The 18,231-nt window shown below is 33.3% G+C and overlaps 1 protein-coding gene across 4 annotated transcripts in view; it reads left to right on the top strand.

Moving 5' to 3' along the window:
* The window catches only part of LOC119076793 (lachesin), an 80,217-nt gene that overhangs the window by 34,631 nt on the left and 27,355 nt on the right, over positions 1-18,231 (top strand). For all 4 annotated transcript variants that reach the window (XR_005087702.1, XM_037183782.1, XM_037183767.1 and 1 more), the window contains exon 3: positions 6,456-6,562. Coding sequence is in view for 3 of the 4 variants with exons in the window: in XM_037183782.1 (XP_037039677.1) it covers positions 6,456-6,562 (107 nt within the window). In the remaining variant the exon portion in view is untranslated. The remainder of the gene's footprint in view (positions 1-6,455; positions 6,563-18,231) is intronic.

The raw sequence follows: 18,231 nt of genomic DNA, 5'->3' as shown, positions 1-18,231 counted from the left end.
CTAAAAAGCTTTCGTAGACATAAATTGTAATTTTCATAGGGAAAATCGTCAATATCATCCCAAATAAGGAACGTTTCATAATCCTTGAACAGATATCAATGAGAGGGGAAGAAGTGGTGAAATGTCTGTGCAAGAAACACTGGAACACTGGATCCCAAATTATAGCTACGTGTCTTTTATTGATCTAGGAAAAACTTACAAAATCCTTATTAGGACATACATGTGTTTCGCAAGCCATATCTCAGTCTTCTGAAGAAGAAATTTTTCAAAACGATATTGTATTTTTGGAGAAATTCGACTTGGAAGGTTTTCATATGAATGGCTTACTTCGGATAGAAAAATATTTTTCCATTTTCAGGAAAAAGTTTTGTTCCACAACTTTTCATGGCATAACACATGAAACAAAGACATAAGGACCTGGACTATAACGATGAAATTGCTTCGTTACGGCAAACGTCGAGCTTTCAATTTCACATTTTGTGGTGAAATATTTAACTTGGCACCCATAGGTTTCATAAATAGGAATACTGCGTCAAAGTAGTTCAATTCAAATCGAACAATTTATTCTTCATTAAAAATAGTTTTAGTGGAAAATGTATCGAGATTTAGTCTAAATTTCTATGATCTCGCGTAGCTTCACCAACTGTTACAATAATTAAATACTGAGCTCGTCTCGTAAAAACCCGATCCAAATAATAATAATTCATTTAAAATCAATAAATTATTATAAAATGACGTAGAAATGGTATTTTTAATATAGTGGTCTAACAATATACATAAACTCATGAATGTCATGTGAAAAGCCACAATTATTATTTCGTTACATACAATGCCGACAGGTATTAACAATTATTGTATAATTAAAACAATGTAGCATTTTAAACCGTATTAATACTTCCAAACAGGAACATAATCATTTGTCCTCAACATGAATTACATTTTCATATAAAATATTTTATTTTATTTTTCGTTAAACCAGGAAAATAATAAATTTGTATGTCATTTAACCAATTAACTCGCATCTAACGATATTTCATTTAAACCAGCTCAATATTAACTTAATCAAAAATTACAATAAACAATTTGTTTAATACCTAATAATAACAACAGTAATGCCTTCACATTTATGAACGAATATTATGTATACGTTGTGTACTAAATAATTTTTTTTTTGGCTAAATGTGGAATTACCATTGGTTACAAATATAATTTACATAATAAAGTATCTGCAATTAAAATAATTGAAATTTAATTTTAGTATCAAATATTTTTCATTTTGAAACCCTAGTTCTTGAACAAAGAAGACTTTTAACAATTTATTTCAAAACTCTGACAGACATAAAATAATTATAGTTTTAACCTTAAGAGCAATGGACAAATTTTCAAATTCGCAGCCCACATCCCATACACGTCCGACCATTTCTAAGATGCAGACCCGTCATATACACCGAATTCAATTACAATTTATATTTATACATTTACAACTGTGAATCTACCAAAATTGAAATTTAGGAAGCGATTAGTTCATGAAACCGTTGCAGCAAAATTGTCGACTGTGGGCTGCTCTTCCTTTTCCTTACCACGCACTTCTATAGATAGGCATCGTAGTGCTTTTTAACCATATATTCGCTATGTCGGAAAATGCCTCCTGTTACAGAAGAAATGCTACAGCGTCTCGAGGTGTCACCATCTGCTAATCGAAGTCGAACCTTTCCAACGCCTAAGTGAGCAACTTTTTCAGAGCTTTCTTGCTTGTCGATTCATTTATTTTGACGAAATGTCCAAGGTTTTCTTGGAAGTTTTTAGCCATATTGTGCTGATATTTCTGAATGCTATTGTAATCAATAACCACTTTCTAGATAAAAAAAGATACCAACTCACCTTAAGATTGTCGAAAGGATCGTCGCCTCTGGCGAAAATGAGATAGTGTGAAGTCCATCAAGTGGTTCGGTAAATTTTCCAGAGTTCCAACAGTGGACCTTGGTAGTTAACGACAAAGTTCTGAAGTTTGTTCGATATCTTCGTCCTACAGATGATTTTTTTTTAATTCGAGTAACAGTCACTTATAACATTTAATCAAACCGCTAGTTCTTGTTCTGCATAGGAATCCTATGATAGGATACGTTTGAGGTGAATCCGATGACAAAGAAGAGAGCATTTGGATTGATACATTTTCTATTCATCTTAGAGCGAAATGTTTTTAGAAATTAGCTAAAATTAAAATTTATTTCAATTATCTGAGTTTGCAATGCCCAAACAGATCGAAAAACATTGATTTCGTTGCGTTGCTATCAATAAGATTAATTGGAATCTTATGAGCTTTAGAGCTGTGGCCTGCTACTCAAACACTTTTAGTCGGGCGACGGTGATAAAATTTGTATTCGATTTTGATTGGGTTTAAGTTCTAGGGTTTTTTTTTTAAATTTAATGAAACATTAAACCTTAAAATATCTAAGATATGACATCTGAGTTCAGTTTAAGGTTCTCTGGTTTCTAAATTTAATTCGGGTCGGGTTTCAGTTTTCAATAATAGCGTTCGGATGTTAACAGTTCAATTTCATCTTTACGTCACAGGGCCTATTTTGAAAATTTATTTCACGAATTTCACAAAATTTCATGAATTTCACGAAATTTCACGAATTTCATTAAATTTCAGGAAATTTCATTAAATTTCAGGAAATTTCACTTATATTATGTATAGCTTCATTAATAGTAGATAACTTCATTTTCCAAGTTCTGTATCCATTTTAAAAGTTATTCTGATAAGTGGATTGGTTAATCTTTGTTTTATAGGCCTAGCTTTCGACAATAAGGTTGTTATCACTTTCAGAAAGGAAAAATATATTTAAATTTATAAAACTCAATTGTCATGCATTGATTAGTTGTCGGATGTTCTCTTATTTTACAAATATTGTAATTTATTTCATGAGGTAGCATTATGATGAAAGATAACGAAAATAGTTCAGCATATTTTTGTAACTGTTTGTCGTTAGACAATCGTCGTTTGGCGTTCACAATATCTTGAATTCTAGCATTGTGCCTTCGTTGTGTCAATAAATTTTATAAACTTGAATTCACGCCATAAGTGCGCTTCAGAATTTGAATTTTCGATGAATCGATGGATGAAGCAATGAATTAAAAAATAAATTTCAACGCATTCTTTTATATATTCTTCACATTAAATCGAAATATTGAGTTCATAAACACATAAGCAACAAATGAACGCCAAAATTAATGGCATCTGAATCATCTGAACGACATCTACAAACAATCTTATGAGGTATAGCTATCATCACAGAAGCCTCCAAATTGGACTTATCTCAAAGTTCGTGCTAGAAATTGCTATGGAAACGTCACATTCTCGATCAATCAAAGCCGAACCGACAAAGTCACTTGAGGCACACTTCTTTAGTAAAAACTTCTTTACCCACTTTCGGATCTCTATTACTGTAGACTTGCGTCACCTTTACTATTCAAGGTTTTTCTGACTGATTCTATACAGGGTTCGGTGTAATAATAATTAGTTTTCCAGGCAAATATCTCAAATAAAAGACTTTGAAAGAGTTTAGCTATAGTAAGTTGCTTTTATTGACCCATTCTTGCAACCCTTTTCTTAGACGATCTAATATAACATGAAAATCCAAAGATAATAGAACCTAAATTAAAAAGCGAATAGGGCCTCCATAGACTCATGTATCTTTAAAAATTTTGAGGTCTTTCGAAGACAATTATATAGTTGTTCTATCATCGATTGGTGAAAAGTAAAAACCTTATAACTTAAAACATATATGAAAGAATCTTTTATTCATATATGCTCAAAAACTCGATTAGCCATTAAACCTTACAGTTCATTGATTTAAGGAAGTTGTCAAATGACGATCAGGTGGTCAATTCCGATAACACCATAGTTTTCTCTCGTTATTGATATGGCAACGTCAGATAGAGACAATTACCGTATGATCGGAATTGTTCATCTGATCGCTATTTGACAACTTCCGACCGGACGAAAAAGGTTCCATCAGTTCGTTTTTTCCAATATTTATTGTGATATTGCTGTTTTTGTGTATTTTAAGTAGAAACTTGTGTAACTTAACTTATTACATATTTACACAATTCCACGAAATTTCACGAATTTTCACGAAATTTCACGAAATTTCACGAAATTTCACGAATTTCACGAATTTCACGAAATTTCACGAAAATTTCACGAAAAATAGGCACTGTTACGTCATGGTAAACTTAAACGACTAATTAGGTCTTCTTCATTAACTAAACATTGCTTGCAATATTCCTTAAAAATCAACTTACCCAAGTTGTCATCAAGATCTCTAGCTTCCATTAGTAACCGTTTGACTGTTTCTTATATATTTTTTCTATTTGCAATTTTCAACTGATTAACGATTTTAAAGGCATAAATAACTGGGGCTGTTTCGTAGCCCGTCATTACCTCATATTTTACAGTTGAGACAGAACGTTCCAGTAGCTTTAATTAACGACTTTTGCAACCATTATATTCCAATTTACTGCAGACAATCTCAAACTAAAGTAATCAAATCATTAGACGCTTGAATTGCTCATAATTTTCCTCACACTTGATGCACAACAACCAATTTGAATATCGACACACTCGCAGTCAGTCATCAGAGAAACGTATTCAGTGTCTGTTGAACAGACTCTGTTCGTTATGTTTTTTGTTGCAATTGCATTCAAATTGAAAGAATGAATTTCGAAATGTGTGTTTTAATAATTGAACTCGCAATTCGTTGCAATATTTTGAACAGTAGTGGAACAACCCAGTTGAAGGCAAGTGGCTCTACGGATACGACTGCGACTGTTTTCGATAATGCAACGTCGAATGTCAGTGTGACCTCAATCACCATTTTATGAACACTGTGTTGGTTTTATGACAAACAGGCGTATCTCGGGACTAAAGCACCAACAAAAGAATTCCCGCATAATTGTAACGAAACTCCCAGAATCGATGCATACTTGTCGTGAGATCGACGACATGTTTAGGTTGATATTTTACAGATGGACAAAGTGATCTGGCTCCAAATTCTTTGGGATTCGGGTTGTGGTTGTCGGTAATTTTCTAGTTAACTTTTCTTGCTCAACGTTTCTTATTTTCTTGCCTCGAAGGTAGAATGTGACCACAACTACCCCGCAATACATTTCTGTTCAATGGGAAGAAATACATGTTTCACACTGAATCCAAAGTAAACGACAATTTCTATACTCTGAAAACAGCGTAGTTAATTGATTATAATAATTGATTGCTGCAGAAAACGTTTTACGACGCAGATACGCATTGCTGGCTTGCAGGTATGAAACTGGTATCGATTCACACAAAGGAACAAAACGATTGGATTGCAAATAAAGTAAGAGAACTCGGTACATTCAAGATTCGAATCCAAGTTGTAAAAGATTATCGTGTCCTGAGACAATCAGTTGAACGGTAATTTGCAAATCGCCAATAGGAGACCTTTATTCTCTATTTGTCTTTTAAATCTGTGATGTCTTTTGTTTATGTCTCAATAAATATTTTATTTTATACAAAAATCTATTACTTCATTAAGGCCTACCATTCATGACGCGATGAAATAAACAATACTAATTTGAATAAGATCTGTTTACCAAATAGACCAATTAAAAAAGAGATAAATTCGAACAGATTTTTCAACTGAACAAGAATGTATCCGTACAGCGTTCACCGATCTCACTTAATCGATCTACTGATACTTGATACTGCGAAATTTGTTAAGTGCAAATTCTAATGGATAAAAGAACACCGATTCAACTGATATTTACTAAGTTCGCTACAATTTCTTTTCCAGAAAATACATTTTCTCATTATAATTAACACCAAAATAATGTTTAAACTCTGGAAACGGACACGAATAGATGTTAAAACCGAGAAAAAACATTGCACCATGCCTTTGATAGTCGAAACATTTTAGCTTAAAAATGCATTCGAATATATTTGCCATAAAAAGGGTAATGTATATGTTACAGCATGTAGGGCAATACATGCACTATTAAATTACAACCGACAAAATTTCAACTGTAAAAATAGAATTTATTTAATTAAAAAAATACACAAATTAAGTTCGCTTCTGCATACGTATATATACATGGAACATTACAATTTCGTGTGCAAACAAACTACAAATTGTTTGTACAAGTCCATGTAACACCTCTACGTCTCTCCCACATCTCCCACATATATAGACATGAAAAATGTTTCCCATATTAATAACGTGGAAAAAAAAGTTGGAAAAAAATAAATGAAACTGTATGACGGTGTGATTTACAGTGCACAATGTCCGTGTCCAAGAATGGCTTACATAATAAATTTTACCGTTGTTGTTGCATTCACATTACTCTTATTTTTTGTTGTAGCACATTCGGCTGTAATGCAAATTAAAACACTAACCTAAATTATCTTTACGTTTCAGTTATGATGGATGAACCACGGTTCGCGCAGCCAATCCCAAATGTCACAGTTGCTGTGGGCAGAGATGCTAATTTACCTTGCGTTGTAGAGCATCTCGGTACTTACAAGGTATTTTAAAATTAACAAAAAAAAAACGAGACACTCAAAATCATTTTCATACATCTTCCCTATACACCCGGCTAGGTACTTTAATGAATAATTTAGATTACACTAGAAGCTCCCTGAATTACTTTCTGGGTTGAACGTTATAATGTAGAGTAGGTAGCAGGTACACAGTAATGTTAGCATTATACATCAGAATAAATAATTATTCACCGCGTTTGAAAATGGATTTATACTTACGGCAAATATTAAAAACCGGAGATAACTATGTTGACTTTTCCGTCCACTGCTTCTGGTAGCCGTTGTATGACGCTCCACATTCCCCGTTTACTCATTTAAAAGATACACGAAAGTCGAAACATTTACAGAAAGACAGCATAAAAACCCTTTATGCATAAGCGTAAGCATATACCCTTATGTGAGTGTATTGGATCCTCAAAACCCTTTGTGCATATACCTTTTTTGTGAGTGTATTGAGTCCTGAAGGATCTTTAATTCATCGTAATATGAACAAAATTTCCAAACAACGAATGCTAATTGCTTTTGTAGAAAAACATCTCATCCACTGAGACTGTGTGAAAATGGAATATCATAGTAATTGATTTTGCAGAATTTCCACTAGCACATACGATGCATTTATATTGTAGTCTGTATTATGATAATTAAAACTTGGAAATTTACAACGAAATGTGATCTCAATTAGGGTTTTGAATTGGAATGCCCCACATTTTCCATTTCTATTTCAATATTCTGAATAACATTGAGTTGAAATAATAGCACGGCACTTAAAATTTATCACATCGATAGCCCGTAGGTAAACGGTAATAGTTTTTGTTGTAGTAAAACTGCTTCCCTTTTTAAATTTTAACTGATTTTACATGATTTTTACTAACGGTCAATTTATGATTAATGACCCTCCGCCAAGAATGTACAAGCTTTGAACAAACAACGCGGCGTTATGAATGAGTAAATAGCGTTGATAAAAATCAAATCGATTATAAAAAAGGACTATGCACAAAATTAAACGATAAAACAATAAACTCAAACCGTATACGATTAATCTGTAAAAGCAATGAAAATCCACCTCAAGTTGTAAAACAAATCGACAACCTACAGTTTGGCTTTTTTTTATTTATTAATTTATTAGATTTACTTTTTATATGGAGGGAAATATGGAAATATTGTGCGGAAATAAATGTTCGTTCCAAAAAAAGCTGGAAAAAAAACCATTTTCCAACCATTATGGATATCCTCCGGTAATTTCATATGAAATACCTAGACCAATAATATGAAAACATCATTAGAGTAAAATAAAGTTTACGATCAATGTTTACTTTCAATATTTAATTTGGAGATATTAATGTTTTATGGATCAAATAAGTTGTTACTATTTACCATATTCAGCAATAAAATGAAAGCCAGTTTTGCTGTTGTTATTATTATTATAGATACGCTCGTTCAAATCAAATACGGATATTGATAATGATGTCAAAGTTTTCTAGACTCTGATGGAAATTCGTTATGGATTATGAATCATAAGTTTGATTCTATAATTGTTGTTAAAACTGGCCTTTCAAACGCTGTTGTAGGACTTGGTTTTATAAATGGTTAACATTGCCTTTTAAACGTTGATGATCGTGTTGTGGAGCTTGATTGCCTCGGTCCTAATCCGAGTCCTAATCTTTTATTTTATTTTTGCCCTGTTGTTTTATGTTTTGATGGTTTCGTTTCAAAAACAGCCTACCGAAATCTGACCCATTTTATTTTTTATATGAGCTAGAAAGGTCTCGAATCTAGAAGCAAAAACCACTTTCGATAATTTTGCTCGAAGCTTGTGTGACTAGTTTGACGTGTTAAAAAATCACAAACATGCACCTATTAAATGGAAATTTCTCGAAGTACAAAGAAGATAAATGGTCGAGTGGGTAAGGCTCTGTGTAGGTAATTTAATTTTTTTCAGGGCGAATAGTGGCGAATAATACACAGGGGTTTAAGTGTTTCATAGTAAATAGTTCAAAACATAAGTTCCTTCCCCATAAGTTCCTATTTGCCCTGAAAGTATAAGCTTTCACACAACCACCATTTAGCTTTTTTGTACCTCAAGAAATTTCCATATGAGAATGTTGTTTTCTTTCTGTTGGATCCCTACACCTGTTCATATCTCATCGTTCTCTGAAAGTACATGCATCCACACTAATCTTTAGATTTTGCTTACCCTGCACGTTTTCGGTTTTTGATCACCACTCACTAACCGAACAAGTTTCGAGGAATTTTTTGAAAGTGGTTTTGGCTTCTTGGGTCTAATACCTTTTTAGGCAAATATTCCACTGGAAAATGAAAATGCGTCTGATTCACTCTTTTTCTTTTGAGTTAAATTGAGCTATAGAAGACATCCAAATCCAAAGTGTCCGACCATTTATTCAATTAATCAAACGAGTTACACCCACGGAGTTTTCAAAACCAGCTTTTTTCTTATCTGTGTTTTACTTTAGCTTTGATTACTCCGTGGTGAATGAGTCGGATTTCAGGATGCCGTGGGTGTAAAACTTGATTCCGTTTATTCCAAATTAAGGAAAGGATGTCATTAAAATGACTAAATATTAGCGAGTATAAACAGTCTCGATAACATTGGTTCTCCGTCAGAAATATAGTTACCAAAACGCTACTCAAAATCGACTGGCTGTCGCGATTCTTTAAATAGACTGACACGATACTGTACCCAATCATAACATCTAAACGCAAAAGACATTTTTAAATGGCATATCATCAGAGATTTTCTTTTTAGTTTTCTTCCAAACAGGCGGATCATATCATAATGAAAAAAGGGCCGAAAGGGTAGACCTGTCATGCACAGCTTGTTGGGTGGATATTATTTTCTATAAAAAAAATTCAACAAGATATTGTCATCTTATATACCGGTGCAATTATAAGATTTCGTAGTAATGCAAAGGGGTTCCATTGTCCAAACATGATATCAGAATGGTAACTTTGAGCGAACAATGAATCATGTTGAGAATTGGATGCAAAATGTGGAATTTGTTGGCTAGATTTTTAGTTAATTCGTTAATTGTCACACTGTTTACCTGTGTACTACCAAGCTCAATAAAAAAATTGTTGAAACATTTTTGGTAGTGGACTTGCGTCACGCCCGCTTACTAACGTGCGGGCATGATTCCATATTTTTCTTGTGTTTGATATATTCAATGTAAATAGCAAGGTGTAGTGCTCCTATTAGTTCATCGACCCTTTATCAACATTTTCTTCGAGTCTATAAATAAATTTTGATCGAATCCCATTGCGGTAAAATGAGAAATTTTCCTGTTGACTAGTTTCCATTTTACCAACTTAAGTGCTTTATAGTTTGAAAATGAAACATAAGTTCGGTGAAATGTTCCAAATATTTTGGGAATTTCATTAATTTAAACCTCGATATTATACGTTACGTCGCGTCGTCTACGTTCGATACAACAACAAAAAAAAACGCTTTGTCGTCTTTCTACCATTTTTCGAATACAATCCAGCCACAATATGTAAATGTTTTTTTCCACTACTCGTTCAAATTACCCAGTCTATTCCCACCGAACCATATCTCTAATTCAGTTTCACCATGAGAATTTGCTAAAATTGTCCTTGTCTTGAGTTATTTATACGAGAAAATTGCATTCTTTGGTGTGCATTTTTCAATTTTAAATTGAACATTCCATGTGGCATTTTACAAGGCAATAATGTGAATCCACTTTAACCTTTTTCCTATTTCTAGGTTTATTACCTCCACATTATCTTTATTCTTTGTGACTGACTGTGGCAGAAATTCAAATGCACATCCAGCAAATACATGTGTGTATGTGCATGGGAATCTTCTTTTCCTCTTTGTTCTCACCACATGAACCTATAATTTTTTTGCTCTCACATATTTATCAAAAAAAGTTGTGCAGATTATATTATAACTGAATTAATAGCCTTAGTGAAATATTACCTCGCCATTTGCAGTTTATATAAAGAATTTACCTGGAATAATGTTTTCTTACTGCAGTACTCTGCATTACATACTCTTCTCAACGGTTTGATCTCACGTTACAGTTTGGCATTCGACTAAATGCAACAGTGGAACTGACCCACAGCGCAGGGCTAGTAGACAATTTTAAAATGAATCACAATCGATTAACAGAACAAAATGGATTACATGAAAGTGAATGTAATGAGATAAAAAAAAACCCTGTTTCGACATCGGGATTTAGTAGTGATGCGACGCTAGAAGTACAGTGATGAAATTTAATTTTAAATTTCTACTATCGTACCAAAATCAACTGAGGTTAGTTGTTAAAAATCAACTGTTACTTTCTGTTTACCATTCAAATGAGATATAGGTGTAAATCTTAGCCACATTTTCTGTACTAAAGAGCGACGTCGCATCGCAAATCTTGGCATCTTACGAAGGTACCACCTTCAACTGGGACTCGATAAGAAACCATGTGGTTCGAACAGCTCTTAAGAATGAATTTGCGAGAATCTCGAGTTCGAGATTCAAACTACTTCCGATCTGAATGACCGATGGCTATATAGAATTGTTAGACTGTCCTGACAATTTTGTAGAACAACGTTTTTCAGTTGTCATTTTATATTTGGCAGAAGAGTTGTAAAAGTAGACCCATGTCGTATGGTGAAAAAATAGTTATTTGTTAACCGAGGGAAGAAAAGTTGGAAATTGCATTTCCATGGTGTTTTTCACACAGTGCCGCCTGTTCCATATGGGTCAAATGGGCAAATGCCCGTTGCGCCCGGAGTGGAGCAGAAGAAAATGGCGCCCGAGGTCCTTAAAAAAATGTAGCTTTACTAAATTGGCGCCTATTTTTTCGATTGCCCTATGGAGCCCAAAAGCTAAAAGCGGTACTGTTTTCACACGAGAAAATGTAATTCCAAACGTTTTTTTCAAGTTAACATAACGTTTTTCACAACAAAGACTCCCGAAGTTTCAGCGGAGGCAGCAAAATGATTTATTTGGAAGGGTGACAGTTTGTTGTGCTTACGAAGACTCTGCGATATACACCCAAAAAACGTCGAAAGGTCTTTGTATGGAATCGCTAGACATCGAAAATCAGTATTTGGTTTTCTGCTTCGGAATCTCTTGAACAGCAACAACCAAGCAAATTTGACATTAAATATTGACGAGTGGTCTTCCAGGAGTCAAACGATACTATGGTAGCTGTCGTTACTGTCTAAGCCTTGGACTTTAAGGTGGTGTCAAGAAATTGAAAAAAATTGTTTACGCTGGAGAACTTCGAATATGGCTTGAATCTCATTTTCATATAAACTAGAAGAAGTTCTTAAGTAGCGAATTAAACCACTGTAATCCCAAAATTTCTATAAATAATTCAAACAAAGAATGCTGACATACCATATCCCTCTGACGAAAGTATTTAGTTTTGGTTATGCCTTAGCACATCAAATATGAACCAACTTGACTGAAAGCCGAGCGTAGCACATTTTGTGCACTTAACTGTGTAATAATGATTCCTAAACAAGTAGAACGAAAATATTTGATCTTTTTATTTTTATCAGTATGCACAACGAAATAGGAAAGAAAATGTGACTCTCTAGAGATTTTCAAGCCACTTATATTCTCAAAGTGATACACCCTCATTGAGATAAATTTATATATTTATTTTCTTTAGATTTTTTTCCCTTCGCTTATTGTTCACATGAAAAAGCATTACATATCCTCAACATGATGCTCCACACAACACACTGTTCACAGCATAATTTCTGGTCCGCGTTCTATTCATGCTGGAACATTGTGTTATAAGCACACAAAAATGCCTATAAACACCGCACTCCGCCGCAGTCGAGTAAAAGTGTGTGCGAAACACGAAAGGAAAACAAGAAAAAAAAAACAAGTGTCGGGTGTACAACACAGTATATATCATTGTTATACAATGTATGTATGCTCATATTTCCAAGCGATACCATCTGATATTTTGATAAAAGTATTTGAGAGCACGAATGTAATATTAGGTATCAGGCCATGGAAAGTCACCCTAAAACAAGTTATACACTTAACATTCCTGTATTATCTTTTCGACGTAGATAATAAAGTAATTCTTTATGAGAAATGTGGCGAGTTTTTATAATAAAAATATTTGTCTGGAGGACTTTGGAATGGTAAGTTTTCATAGAGTGTTAATGTTATGTATGTATAGAGAAGATATAAGAAACTTTATATAATATGAGATGTTTGTCTATAACTTTATTATAATGACGGAAAACGAAAATCCGGATTTCCGATATTTATCTCATTTCTAACATACATATACCACTCAACATACTCAACGGAGCGTAATGTGCTTCTTATTCTTTTTCTAGCTTAACATAATGTAATTTTAGCAGTGGCATTTGATGGGAATGAGTTAATTAGAGCTGGAATTGTATATACATTTTCTGTGGATACATTTTGTGGGGTACTTTTGGGTTATACCCGCTCAATTGCATCTGTAATGTGTAACGATAACAGGGGCTTTGAATCATTAACTGCAATAAAGAGACCTAAGATCGTAGTGTTTGACTATCAAGCGTGGAATAAAAGACAAGACACTAAATGATTTTCAAATTTCAACCATTTTCAAGCTATTGGAAACACTGAGAGCCGCAGGAATCGACCAAAAAAAGCACCTTTTAGGCCATTTCAATAATTTCGTAATTTATTATAATTCCTTCAACGTGAAGTGTGCTGGAACTGGAGTGTATTCCAGTATAGCTAAACATAAAAGGTATATTTTTTGTATGTGGTGCTCCTCTTTCATCAAAAAGAATTCCGGAGCTATATTTGAATGTCTTATGTACACTTAACTGAAACAAGCTCAGTACCCGACTGTTAGATAATTTCGTAACGCTTCTCTTAGTGCTGTGACCTTGCAAAATAATAAACATTTCGTCATATTTTCGATTTAGCTTCGCTTCAAACTTTATCAATGTCCACATTTCCTGACGAGGCCTTTCTACCGAGCCGACATTCACAAAAATCTGAACCCTTTTAGATGAAAATTTCGGATATTTTTGACATATTTGCCTTTTTTAGTCCTTTTTGCAAATATTTTCCATTTCTGATTTTATCCTATTTTCTAGAGTTTGTCGAGATCTCTTTATTATTTATTGAAATTGGACCACTTTTAGATGAAATTTGGGGAAATTTTCGTTAAAATTTTTCATTTTTGTATCGTTTTATGCAGCGCTGCAGCGCAATTGGAATGGTCCAATTTCATCCTATTGAAATTCTTGAAGTTTCTGGAAATTCTCGAAATAAATTTTCAAGAAACTTTAAGATATTTGATTTCGATAATAGGCACTAAAGCTGTAGAATGGAGCAAGTCGAAATAATTTCTAAAATACTTATTGTGCAATAAACTAATCATCTTTGTCTATACGTCTACATCCTCACTTTATTGATGATATAAATGCGTTGCTTCAAGTTTACTTAGTATTATTTCGTTTGATGATTAAAAAAAATTATTAATTAAAAATTCTCATCATGGGTTCGGCACTTGTACCTTTCCTGTACATATTTATTAAGTCACAAAACTGTGCATTCAAAAACAATTCCCGAGACAGAGGCTCCCATAAATTTTGCATCGTCATTGCCACAGAAAGGTTAGAACACCATCCAACAATTTTGCATGCATTGCACGAATTATGAATTAATAATGGCAAAGGAAACAAGAAATCGAAGGACGAAATTAATGCATCAAACCGTTACTAATATAAAATTCATTAAGTCAATGAGTGGGGTAGCACATCCTTTCCGGAATACTTCGTTAACATACACCAGCTAATTGGTTTAATAATTGAATTCAGAAAGAAAATATGAACCAGAATGAAAAACCATATCCAATTTGAAAAGAATCTACCGTCGTAAACAAGTATTTCGGAATGTATATTATTCACTATATATCCATACGCCTATGCACGAGTAAATCCAAAATTAAATTCACAGTATGAAACACTGGAATTCATTCCATTTGAGGTTTAGCACAAGTTTTTCTCTTAATTATGGTTGAGGTCATTAAAAGTTGCAATATGACTTTTCCGAGAGTTTCAGAACCATAAGGTGTAATATTTTATACAGTCTACTCGTTCCGTACCACATATATGTTCGAAGCAACATTCTCCGAACGTATACACCGCATATGGATATTCTGTTCGCTACCGAAAACCAAATTATGATACAATATAGCTCACCATTCACCATGTATGTGTATATATAGACCATTGTATGTATAACCCAAACCCAACTATAGATGAGATATGTACTTTTGTGTGAACGTGAACAAATGTTTTTAATTTTTTATTTTGCTATTGCATGGTTACATTTGCAAGACATGTTAGAGAGACTGTACAAAATTATGAGTTATTGTATTTTCTACAAGTTCTACACTGTACTACCATATCAGACACGGACGATGCAAACTGTAACAATTTGCTAAAATTAAACTTTTCGAGAGCACATGGAAAATGGGCAAAAAAAACATTGAACCGAAGCAGCTCTAATGTTCATTGTCCGGTTTTCTCTCCATAGAACTTAGGAAACTATTGTTAACGAAAACGAATTTATACATCGAAAGTAGAGTAGGAAATAGAGTCCAGCCATGAAATGAATACCCATACGGCGTATATTTAGTTTTATATGAGTAAGAGTATTGTGTCAATAGCAGACTTCTTGACGGAACATGTTCATATTATGCTATGCTTCGATTTCCTTTCAGAAAGTTATTATATTTTCCCCTTTGGATATTGTCACACGTGTGTATGTGGCAACAAAAATAATATGATATTTCTGATAACGAATATAACTCATTGCGGGTCATACATTTGGGGTTTGAAATTTAAAAGAATTTCGATGACAACAAATTTTAATTTATTGCGGAAAATGTAAAGTTTGCCCCAGGCCAAAAATGTTATTGAAAAATTGATTCATCGGAAAGTTTCTTTCCTTCTTTATTTTTTGCTTTTCAAATATTTTCGATTTATCTATGCCACATCAGTGCTATGAATAATTGAAAAATCGCTTCGTGTTCAATAATCTTGAATGTAACATGTAGGTACAATATAGTCGATAGACTAAATTGACACAAATGAACAATAGATATTTAACGTCTCCCTGGAAGACATACAGTCATCTTAAACTATAAAGTTGAGGGAAAAAAATCGAGTTGTGCTTTAACAAAACTTTCGAGTTTCAAACGGTAAAGAATTAAAATGGCGCCGAAAAGTGGTTTGGGTAGGGCTTAATTATTTCATCTGTCGAATTTTAATAGATTGGTTGCGCATCAATTTAATCTCATGTACTTCGGTTGAATTTGAAAGCAATGGTGAAAGCATTACAAAAGTTTTCACAATGGGGTATCCTCTACAAAAACGTTGTTATATCCCTACTTACAAACCGAAGACGAACAAATGCACTATATACCTATTCTATATGTGGTAAATCGTATTTGTAAATGTGCAAATTTCTAGTAAACCAAGCAAAACTTCTAGACAATTACTGTTCCTGGGAGTTAAAACAATGTGTAAAGAAAATAACTTAACTGTACATAATGTTCAAGGCATTGTTAAATGTTGGAAATAAAACTATTAAATTAAATAGATCCATGAAAATCCAGTCATTTGTCTTAACTCAATATAAATCGATTTTGAACAAGTTTTTGCAGGAAACTTCTGGTCTTTTTTTTCACTTCATCAGAATTATAGCAGAAAGTTGAATGAGATTTTAAATCTATACCTCACATTTATTATGTCGTTATACAGTTTACACTGTATACACGTTCAAAGTATCAATAAAATGTTACGAAAGTTTTCTTCCAACTTTTTCCTGGAAATTGTTTCACCGATCGAAAAAAAAACGTGTTTGAGTTTGATGTTTAGTTTGGTATAAATAGTTTTTTGAATGGAACGGAATGTAATAGACAAAGGTCAAAAATATTATTTAATGAGCATAATTGAAAAACTGTTTCCCTCAGAAAGTAAATTGGTTTACAGTTCTTTTTATATATTTTGCTCCAAGGAAATTCAACAAATTAATTAAAATAAAACATGGAAGGAATTATAACATCCAACAACGTCAAGGCAAATAATTCAACGTATTCCACATACTTGAGTACCACATTACGTACGATATACGTAAAAAAATACGTAAATAGGACTGAAATTGTTGGATCTTGTAATTCCACGGGTGTAACTTGAAATTATAAATAGAAACTGGGAATGATAGTTGCATTAAGATTACTACGCTTCGCTCACCGTATTTTCTTTTTAATTAAAATGAACGTGCGAACATATGAAAGGATTCCTATAACGTGAAAATCTAGGTTGAAAAGATTTGTTTGCAAGTTTCACACAATCATAAATGCTTATTACGTTTTCATTGAAACAACCTACATCCGTTGCAATAATACCATTTCAATAAGGACCCGAAGAGACTCCCCTTTGTAACATCAAATATCTAAAATTTCAAAAACAGAATCATTTCAAAGGAAAGCGGCACAAACTGAAAGAACAATATGACAAAACGAACACATGAATCAAGTCGGCGAAAGCAGAATATTATCCGCAACACAAAAATGCTTTTAAAAAGTCCTTCAGAAAATATAGAAAAGAAAACAACGGAAAATGAAAAGATAAAAAGCAAGAATTCAAGATAAGGAAGAGAAGAAGGAAAAAAACAACAACAACGAACAAATATTGTTTTAGGTTACTACACATACAAAGCATTGAGTATAAAACAAAAACACAATACCAAACGATTTAAAAATACAAGTCTGCAGTTTCGGTGACACAATAGGTTGCAAACCAATCTCGGCTCTTATATATGTGAAACTTTGTCTTCTTGATACGATTTTTACATGAAATATTTAACTATGCAAAGTGCAAACGAAACTCCAAATGAAGATGTTTTGTTTTGGTTGATGTATTTTCCCTTATTTCTCATTGATATAGCAGAAACGTAACAGTAGTCTTCCATGGGTATAATATGAATTCAACATTCCATCTTATCGGGTATATTATGTTTTTAGTTTATAGATGTGTGGCAACCAGAACAGTTTTTCGGTATACCCCAAACTTAAGGTAAATGGTTTTGATGTGAACCCCTCTCGAAACACATTTTACCTTTTTGCCTCATCACGAGTTCGTGTGCTGTTGTATTTCATGTGTCTAAATTGTTCATGCATTTTACGAGTGTACAAGAAAAGTAGGTCAAAATAGAATCCTGTGTAGCAAATGCACTTTTGATTTTGCTGGGCTTGCAATCCGGATTTTCTAGATTCGACGGTAAAAATGTGATGTTTGCTCGTTTAAATGATTTCAATAGGCTGATGGTGTTCGCTTATATAACAGTTAGACACGGTAAATCGATTTAATGGTTTCGCCTTTATTAAAAAAAAACGGAAGTTTTGTATGGCAGGTTGTTTGATTTTGTGGATTACTTTCATCATTGGCATACAACCGGCAAGAAAGAAGAATATCGCCATATATTCTGTTCACTTCCATGTTTTACTTGCTTAGATTTACCACTATATAGCACACAAAAGATTAGTAAGAACACAAGCAGGTTTTATGTATTCAGGTTTTTATTGACCGAAAGTACAGCTTACGTTCGCATACAAAGAAAACTCTTTCCGTAATTAAAT

This window comes from Bradysia coprophila, chromosome III (genome assembly GCF_014529535.1).
Source record: "Bradysia coprophila strain Holo2 chromosome III, BU_Bcop_v1, whole genome shotgun sequence".
NCBI classification, from domain to species: Eukaryota; Metazoa; Arthropoda; class Insecta; order Diptera; family Sciaridae; genus Bradysia; species Bradysia coprophila.
Note: the sequence above shows the minus strand (reverse complement) of the source record. Positions and strands in the feature narration are given on the sequence as shown.